We start from the raw sequence: 8533 nt of genomic DNA, 5'->3' as shown, positions 1-8533 counted from the left end.
ACACATTAATGCGAACAGTTCACCAAAACATTCTTTTCACTTGATCACAGTTTCATTTGCAGCACTTGCGTGACGATTCGCGTAGAAAATGCGGCCGAAAATCTAACACGACTTTCCCGTACGGATTGAATGTGTCTATCGGTCACCGCACAGCACCAAAAAAAGATTACAGGCAACTCTCGCGAAACCGTTCGAGGGTGTTAGGATGTTTCGAAAATACGCGCTCGATGTTCGAAATTGTTTCCGTTACCATTTTTTGTATAAATTTTTCTGTGTCATAGGAGGAGTGGCGACTATCAATAGGTTTACAAATAATTGTGTTCTATTGAAATGAATGAGACATTTCATTTATCAAAGACAAAACAACCGATTTAATTAGAACTGTTTTTCGAATATGTATCTGCTTCAATCCAACCCTGCAACACGTTCTGTCAATCAGACGCCGGCAAGCCGGGTTTTTGCCATTTTATTCCACAAACTCAAATCAAAGCAACAGCACGCATACTGCAAAGGTGCCAAGATATTTTACTAAATGACCAGTTGAGTACTTAGTAAATGGCCAACTGAGTGTTGATATTTTAAGAAAAATGACCAAATTCATCGATGTCATTCGAAAATACAAGTGTTTGTATGCGGTAAACGATCCTGCCACTCCAGAAGAAGTGAAAAAATGCTGGAAGCTAGCCGCGAGGGAGCTGAAGTACAGTGGTAAGTCCATTTAATTTTACGTATCTAAGCTCGCTTTGTCACCTTCTTCCCAAATCAATTGTTCATGCACAGTGGAGCGCTGCCAACAGATGTTTGAGGCAAGAATAGTGGAATACAAAAAACATTTAGAAGGAAAAGAGACCAACCTGCCAATGGAGCAGCTAAACGAGATGGAATTTATGCGTGAAGAGTTGAAAGACGGTCTGGAAGAGGATGACTCCGTGGTGTTTCTTAAGATGGAGTCGCACTCCACGGGTGACTGTGATCCGCAACAACCAGCACAAAGCATCATGGCACCAGGACCATCTCGCACAAGACGGAACGCCGTGGACGAGTCCTCCAAGGCTGAAATTTTGCAAAACATCCAGCAAGAGGCGTCAGTGCCATATCAATGCCAGCTACCAGCGACTGGCATCCTGCCTGAATCTGAAAAGTTTTTCTTACGCTACGTTCGTACGGTGCTGCGAAAACTTCCACTACAGACGCGTTGTGATGTACAAGGGTATATTCACCAGTACCTTATGCAGATCGAAGCGAAAAACTTGCTACAGTAAAAGTAGCAATAATGATTTCGGTTTTGAAGGGTTAAGCTTATTACCGGCACTAATCGGTATTTTTATTGTAAAGCAAAAACATGTCACTTCTTAATCGCTTAACGTTTTATTATTATAGTTTATATATGCACAATATTGATGTAACATCATCATCGTGAGGCGCGGGTGCAGTTATTTGATGTACTCTTCGAGGATAGTTTCACGCGCTTCGCGTACGGTGCCTTCGCGGGCCATGTGCAGCACATCGTTGTACCTCGTGTAGAGCAGATACGTTGCGACCAAAAGCAACAACATCAGCATCCACAGCATAGAAGAATGCCAACATCCTGACGAAGCTGTATGTTTTATTGCTCCCGGTTTGGTTTTTGCTTTCGCCTTGCTATTGCTCCCCTTCGCTTTGGGATCATCGCAGTTTATGACTTCGCCTCGGCCCCCAGCAGCAGCAGTCGTCTTTCTTTTGCGCTTCGCTTTGTCTGACTTTTGCTCGTCAACAGGTTTTTCTTCTTCTTCGGCAGCTTCTTCCTCTCTCTCGCGCTTCTGGCGCTCTTGCTCCTGCTGCAAGCGTTGCTGTTCTGCCCGCACCTTGCGCTCCTTGGTGCGATCGTCTAGTACGCGCCTTTCGACTTGCTTCATAAAATCGACCGCACGGGTCGCTGCCACCAGACAATCGTTCGTATCGCTGCATGTGCCGATGATCTTCTTGAACGCGGGATTGAGCGGGTTCTCCTTCAGGTCGAGATACTTCAAATTCTTGAGGCGTCCGAACGTTAGCGGTAGCCGCGTGAGCTGGTTCTTGTACAAATCCAACCGGCGTAGGTTAGTGAGCAGACCAAAATCATCGCAAATCGTCGTAATGCGATTCTTCGAGAGGTCTATCTGGGTCAGTTGCGTGAGGTCGGTAAAATTGCTCTAAAACAGCCGGGAGCGAGCCGTAAGTGAGGTGGAGGATGAAGCGGTCGAAATTTGGGATTGGCCTAATATGCTTACCTCAATGATGGAGATACGATTGTTGGAAAGATCCAAAATAGTGGCGCGTCGGAGCGTTTTCTACGAAACATATTACACAAATTGTCCAAACATCATATGGAGCAGGCATAGCATGAAGAAAGCAAGATTAATTGATATGGAAATTTAGAAATTTAAAACCTCCGTTTTGCTTCAATACTCACAATCTCCTGCACGGGAACTTTGGAAATGTTCATAAGACTCAGATCCAACACATTATCCGTAAGCCGGTCGCGAACGTTAATTTTTTCGTCATTTTCATCCTGCTGCTTCATTGCCATTGCTCTCTCGCTGGACACCTTTTACAGGAAGTTTCCGTCCGCTGGGAAGCTCGATGGCCCTTTTCACTTTCCTGTTCTGTAGGTAGCAAGCAATGCTTAAAGCAATTGACTACAGTTTACTTAACTTTTGGTATTTAAACTGATACGGTAAAGGAATGTTTTTAAATATGTTTGCGATATGTTTCACAAAAAGGCGAACGATAACAATTTCCGATCAGCTTGGTTTGACAGCTGAGACGCTTTGTTGGCATTTTCGCCGAAAAAAATATGTTCGTTTATACTCGATGGTTGTCGGGCGGAACGGAACAAATTCAAATATTTCATCCGTTACATTTCCACTTCTCTTCAATTCAAACACTGGCTTTTTTTTTAAATCAGTACCTATTTATTTCGATAAATACATTTTTATAATAAAGCTAAAGCTTGGTCGTGATATGCTCGGTGGGTACGTGCCCATTGCCAGCCTTATCGCACGAAGCCTTTTTGAGGAACTTTAAATCGCTGCCTATCTTTAAAAAGTATGTCGGGATTTTCCCACGCCCCTTGACAAAAATCTCACCCCGATAGTCGCACTGGTACCCGTAGCTCTGCAGCACCTCGGCACTCTCCTTCGTCACCTGTATGCGCCCGGGGCGTCCGGTGGAATCCATCCGCGAGGCCATGTTGACCGCATTGCCCCAGATGTCGTACAGCGGCTTGCTGGAGCCTACCACGCCCGCCATCACCTTCCCGTGCGAAATGCCGACCCGCAGCAATCCCGGGCTGGTTTGTTTGAAGTTTTCATTGCTAAAGTCCCGCAACACGCGCATCAGCTCGAGCGCAAACTCGGCCATAACGATCGTGACGTTGTTGCTATGGCGACTGTTGCTCGAATTGCTGCGCGTGCTGGTGCTCGCTTTGTGCGCCACCTCCAGCGAGGTGCGCGGATTAAGGCTACGGCGACCGTTGGTCATGAGTGAGGTACGCGTCATACCGGACACCGAGCGGTAGCCGCTGAGCGAGGACGATGAATCGCACCGTCCCGGATCCAGTCCGCAGGCCGCCATGTACGTCCAGCCGGCCACTTTAATCTTCTCCACCTTCAAATACCCGTCAAAGTACTGCAACCGCTCGTCGAAGTCGCAGATGATCTCGTTCAACACCTTCAGCACGCTCTTCTCGTTCTCGACCGAAATGTCCGTGTTGACCTCCATGTTGGTGATGGTGGCGAACATAACGGCCACGTTTTCGTACTCCTCGTTGTAGAACTCGTTTTTCAGCTGCCGATTGATGTAGATTTCGGCCACATGCGTCGGCAGTATGTTCTCGACGAGGATCTTGTTCGTTTGTTTCGTTACTTCGGCTTCCTCCTTTTGCTTCAGGAGCTGTTGCTTCCAGCTAGAAAAGGGAAGGTACAGAAAGAAAGAGATCGTTTTTAGCTAGAAGCATCCTTCTTTTTGATTGAGCACCTTCTTGTTGGCACCACTACCCACTTATAATCTGTCCGCGCAATGTACTCGGACTGTCGATCAATCCAATGAAATATGATCACAATGAAGAGGATCAGCATCAGATGTGAGACCTTTGGATCGAGACCAGGGTTCATGCTTGCACTGCTATCAAAGTAATAATACAGATCGTCAAAAATTGCCCAGCAATAGAAGAAGAAGATCAGCAGTCCCACGGCTGCCTTCAGCAGGAAGTGTATCCGGAGAAACAGGAAAGCCATCCCGATCGCCAGTGTAAGACACTGGGTGACTGACTGGTGGGAAGAAACGAAACATTACTCGCAGTACAGCAGATTAGTCGATCGTATTACACAAGCCTTGGACTCACTTACCCATGGATTTGTACAAAAGTTTTTGGCCATAGGATCGAGCGATGTTTGGTTTTCTTTAAACAGGCTCGTTAGATTGTCACTCACGGGTATGCTGGTGGTAGACGTTTGCTCCAACAGATCGTAATTACACTCGATCAGATACATCAACGAACACACCACTAGTAACGCGATCGTAATCAGATAGATCACCGTCCGTATCACAAAGTTGCTCATGATGTCGTTGGAAAAGTCGTAAAATATTCGCATTACCCTCGACTGAGGCTTCCGCACACGCAGCAGATCGTCGATCGAGTAGGGTGTATATACATCCCACACCTTCTTGAACCAGGTGATCGGGATGAAGGCGAGCAGCAGTGCGCCGGACAAGCCGTTCAGTAGCCAGAAGTAGATGCCCGACGCATCGTTCAGGATCTGTATGAGCAGGATGCACACGAACACGATGAAGCTCATCAGCACGCTGTACTTGAGCATGAGATCCGGTTCCTGCAGGTACGACAGCTCCCAGCGCTTGTTCTCGAAGCACATGAAGAACGGTGACATGTTGTCGAGCCGGTTCGTGTCTTCCTCGCTGCACCGAGGCCCATTTTCGACCGTTCTTGCCGGGGCGGAGGTGTGCGAAGGCTCCTGCATGTACGTTTTGTACGACGAGAACAGTTTGTTGAACCTGTTGAGGGCGATCAAGGGAGAGGATTAAAAAATGGAGCCCATTTCCCAATGGGTTCTAACAACACTTACTGAAACCTTCCAATGGGCATTCGCTCCAGCTCATACGCCATTTCCACATTCGTTAGCTTCATGATCTCGCGGAACTGTTCCATCGAGTTTTGCATAAAGTTCCTCGTGACTAGACTGCGCTCTTTTTTGATCGTTTTCCGCTTCACTCCACTCGACATTCGACTGCTGGGACCGGGCTCTTGAACGGTAAAAAACTATCAACGTTATGAGTAGTAGCAAATGGTCTTGAGCCTGTGCAAAAGGGGGCTTCCGCACACCTACCGAACCATCGTCGTAACCTGGCTGTGGGACGATCAGGAACGTCTGTATGTTGTGCTTCACGAGGATGGGATCTTCCTTCGCCTGTGGTGTCCCTTCCTCGAAGATGTACTCCCCATCGAGCAGCTCCAAAGTCTGCATCGTCACGTGCACTTTACTACAGACGACCAAAAACAAATGAGTTCTGTAATACTAGGGGCAACTTAAAGCCGGCTTTACCTACCCAGCCTCTCCGGTTGACTCCATCTTGTTGGCAATGATAACGTCTTTCGACCAGATATCGTACTGCCACTTGCACGCCCCAATCACCCCGGATATGATGCTGCCACTGTGGATGCCTATCCGCATGTCGATGTTCAGATCGCGCGACATTCGCACATCCCTTATATCCTTGATCATGCGCAACCCCAAATTGACGCAGCTTTTGGCGTGATACTTATTGCGCACCGGTACGCCCGACACGCAGTAGTAGCAATCGCCCAGGAACTTTATCCGCAGCACGTTGAACTCTTTGGACGCTTCGTCGAACTTGACAAACAGCTCGTGCAGCACGTCCACCAGCGTACGCACCGGCAGCTGCGTAGTCATGTGCGTGTAGTTGACAACATCGGCGTACAGGATCGTAACGTTGGTATGCTTCTGCACGTACAGTTTGCTGCAAGGGAAGGGCTTAAATGAAGGCTTCGCTTCGATTCATTCCATGCAAATTTCACACTTACTTAATCGATCTCCATTGAGTGCCTGTACGAAAGAAGCTAAAATAAGAGACTTTATTAGAATGAAGCGGTTTAAGCTCACAGCGCTGCACCACCTACTTCTGCGTATTGATCGTTTGGTTTGCATTGTGCTGATCGTTGCGCATCTTTTCAATCATTGCCCGTATGTCCTTCTCCATTAGTTCGGCCGTATGCTCTGGCAGAATGCTAAGCAGTAGTTCTTTCTGCAATTAAAAAGCACATTATTCAATTATCTAAGATCCTCTTCCCTACCTTTCGAGTTCGTACCTCTTGATTACGCGCAAACTTTAATAGCAAATTTCCCTCCACAAGCTCCCGACGATCGAGAAACGTGCGTCTAATTGCCACCTCGTTGATGAGCCGAAAGTACAACCCGAATAGATTCAAACAGATGAAGTATATCAGCTCGGTGATCACCTTGAGCGCTGTGTTCTCCTCCAACCGGTAGGTGATCAGTGTCATTACGATCAGATAGCACAGGGACGTGGCACTGCCCAGTATGATGCCGTGAATGTTTTCCGTGAGCGGAAGAAATATGTAGATCGCCAGTATGGTATGGCTGGCGTACGAGGGTCGTAGCGGTGGATTGATAAACGTTACCACCGCGTGGTACAGCGGGATCGTCAGATCGGTGATGATCATTGTGATGACGGCAATGCTGGAGGAAACGTACGGTACCCATGGGTAGGCCTTCACCAGGCCCTCCTTGAAGGCGGCAAACAGCGATATCCATACGATCAGTATACCGAACAGGTAGCAGATGAGATCGGGATGAATCGCTGCCGTTGGATGCTTGCAAAGAGAAAAAGAAGAGTTTAGTCCAAGCATTTCTAATTAATAGACGCTTCACCTGGGGGCTACCAATGGTGACCAATATAAACAGCATGATTCAGTAAATTGAACGATGGTGGCGTGAATGGCGGTAGCGCTTCGGTCTTTATCGCGATACGATTCCGACATCAACATCAACATCATCAGCAGCAACAACAACTCCGCGTGCGCTGAGCGATATCAGGGGGCGCTTCCGAAGTAGAAGCGACACAACAATGCACCGTGTGGTGGTGTGGTCGGTCGGTTGGTTGGTGCGTTATCACCATCAATTAAAATTATTGTCATCTTCGCATAAACGGTCTAGATAAATCAGTCTGTGTGGGACGGTGGGGGAGGGAGCTTAGCTTGCGAAGCGAGAGATCCTTGACCACATACGACACACAAGGCGTCAGTGTGCACACAGAGACCTACATACCGAGGTATTGGGGGCGAATAATTGATGGGAGATGAATTGATTCCACCTGACAGTAGTCTCTTGTTGATCATCGCTAATGCTCGGTCAAGGCAGCTGGCACATCACCTGGGATTTGGGGATGAATGACAGGGCGCCATCGACTCCGAATTGGGGGTTGTTTGTCTCTCTACCTGACTCTCTATGTCTGTGTACTTACCGGTTTTCCGGTCACGATGACGATCACATGCGAAATACTGACGAACGTTTGAAGCACTACAAATATGGACAGATAGCTACGCTGCACTCGCTCCATATACTTAAGATAAAACGTCTCCAGCCCTAGATTAACACATTCGCGCTGTAAAAGGTTACAACAATGCAAAGGGAGCGATGAGAGAACGTTGAACGCCACCGGAGCTCAGCCCTTACCCTAAGAAATCCTAGTTCCCACTTCTTGAGTGCAATGTAGTCACCCTCGGTATCGTGCGACTGGTCGGCGTTACTATCCGGCCGACAGATGTCACACTCTTCCGCGGTGTAAACGTTCGCTTCGGGATTCACTACTTCACCCAACATCTTCACCAAAAGCCACACGACGTCCGTCCACTCAATCTGCTGCTGCTTGTCATCAAACAAGTATCAGGGGGGCCGGTACTACTACTACACACGTTTCAGGATTTCACTTGTTGATCTGCCCTATTATTACATCTCTTCAACGGCGTTTGCACACTACAATCACCAACGCGAACAACGCTGTTCAAATATTTAAACCTTCGGCGCACGGTGCCCTTTTCCTTCGATCCATTTGGGGAGAACTGTATGTGTATCTTCGTGCCAAAATTCGACCAGTTGGACGTGCGGGGTTACGCTAGGCCCGGCACCGTAAGAAAGTGCAAGCGCGTTCGACGCTTTCGAGCGACAATCGGAAACTAATCAATAACCGGACGACGATAAGGTTGTGTGCTCCAACCACAACCGATCTGGCCGATGCTACGAGGGGAACAAAAGATAGGCAGAGGCAGAGGGTTTGGGGACGGAATTGAAAATTGCCACTTAAAAAGTAATGTACAAGACGACGCTTACTGATAACGGCCACACACATATGGCTGGGAGGTGGCGAGTTTGAAGTCCTCCTGCCTGAGTCTATACACGTACCACTCTATCCCACCTGTATGTCCGATGCATGGTGGCTTCTATCGGAGTGAGCGAGC

General features: G+C 47.9%; 3 protein-coding genes across 3 annotated transcripts; 1 reads left to right on the top strand and 2 right to left on the bottom strand.

Moving 5' to 3' along the window:
• Positions 1-209: 209 nt before the first annotated feature.
• LOC120898542 lies at positions 210-1356 on the top strand. Its single transcript, XM_040304534.1, has 2 exons — positions 210-708; positions 781-1356. Exons 1-2 carry the CDS (start codon positions 588-590, stop codon positions 1260-1262), a joined length of 603 nt encoding a protein of 200 aa, XP_040160468.1. The 5' UTR covers positions 210-587; the 3' UTR covers positions 1263-1356.
• Positions 1346-2762, bottom strand: LOC120898540 (leucine-rich repeat-containing protein 59-like). Its single transcript, XM_040304532.1, has 3 exons — positions 2432-2762; positions 2250-2309; positions 1346-2171 (listed from the first exon to the last, which is right to left on the bottom strand). The coding sequence occupies exons 1-3, from the start codon at positions 2546-2548 to the stop codon at positions 1434-1436; spliced, it is 915 nt and encodes a 304-aa protein (XP_040160466.1). The 5' UTR covers positions 2549-2762; the 3' UTR covers positions 1346-1433.
• A 154-nt stretch (positions 2763-2916) lies between these two features.
• Positions 2917-8443, bottom strand: LOC120898708 (adenylate cyclase type 2). Its single transcript, XM_040304912.1, has 11 exons — positions 7752-8443; positions 7540-7680; positions 6365-6889; positions 6176-6300; positions 6080-6115; positions 5584-6015; positions 5364-5517; positions 5103-5296; positions 4368-5031; positions 4021-4289; positions 2917-3925 (listed from the first exon to the last, which is right to left on the bottom strand). Exons 1-11 carry the CDS (start codon positions 7896-7898, stop codon positions 2965-2967), a joined length of 3648 nt encoding a protein of 1215 aa, XP_040160846.1. The 5' UTR covers positions 7899-8443; the 3' UTR covers positions 2917-2964.
• Between the last annotated feature and the right edge of the window lie 90 nt (positions 8444-8533).

This window comes from Anopheles arabiensis, chromosome 2 (assembly GCF_016920715.1).
Source record: "Anopheles arabiensis isolate DONGOLA chromosome 2, AaraD3, whole genome shotgun sequence".
Taxonomy (NCBI): Eukaryota; Metazoa; Arthropoda; class Insecta; order Diptera; family Culicidae; genus Anopheles; species Anopheles arabiensis.
This window is presented reverse-complemented; position numbering and strand designations above follow the sequence as displayed.

Bases quoted from the DNA above. Each gene is read 5' to 3' on its own strand.
- LOC120898540 (XM_040304532.1), bottom strand. From the start codon at position 2,548: ATGGCAATGAAGCAGCAGGATGAAAATGACGAAAAAATTAACGTTCGC. The intron at 2,310-2,431 runs GTGAGTATTGAA...TATGTTTCGTAG, and splicing joins AAGTTCCCGTGCAGGAGATT to AAAACGCTCCGACGCGCCAC. The intron at 2,172-2,249 runs GTAAGCATATTA...CGGCTGTTTTAG, and splicing joins ATCGTATCTCCATCATTGAG to AGCAATTTTACCGACCTCAC.
- LOC120898542 (XM_040304534.1), top strand. From the start codon at position 588: ATGACCAAATTCATCGATGTCATTCGAAAATACAAGTGTTTGTATGCG. The intron at 709-780 runs GTAAGTCCATTT...GTTCATGCACAG, and splicing joins GAGGGAGCTGAAGTACAGTG to TGGAGCGCTGCCAACAGATG.
- LOC120898708 (XM_040304912.1), bottom strand. From the start codon at position 7,898: ATGTTGGGTGAAGTAGTGAATCCCGAAGCGAACGTTTACACCGCGGAA. The intron at 6,016-6,079 runs GTAAGTGTGAAA...CTTCCCTTGCAG, and splicing joins ACTCAATGGAGATCGATTAA to CAAACTGTACGTGCAGAAGC. The intron at 5,518-5,583 runs GTAGGTAAAGCC...GGTCGTCTGTAG, and splicing joins GAGTCAACCGGAGAGGCTGG to TAAAGTGCACGTGACGATGC.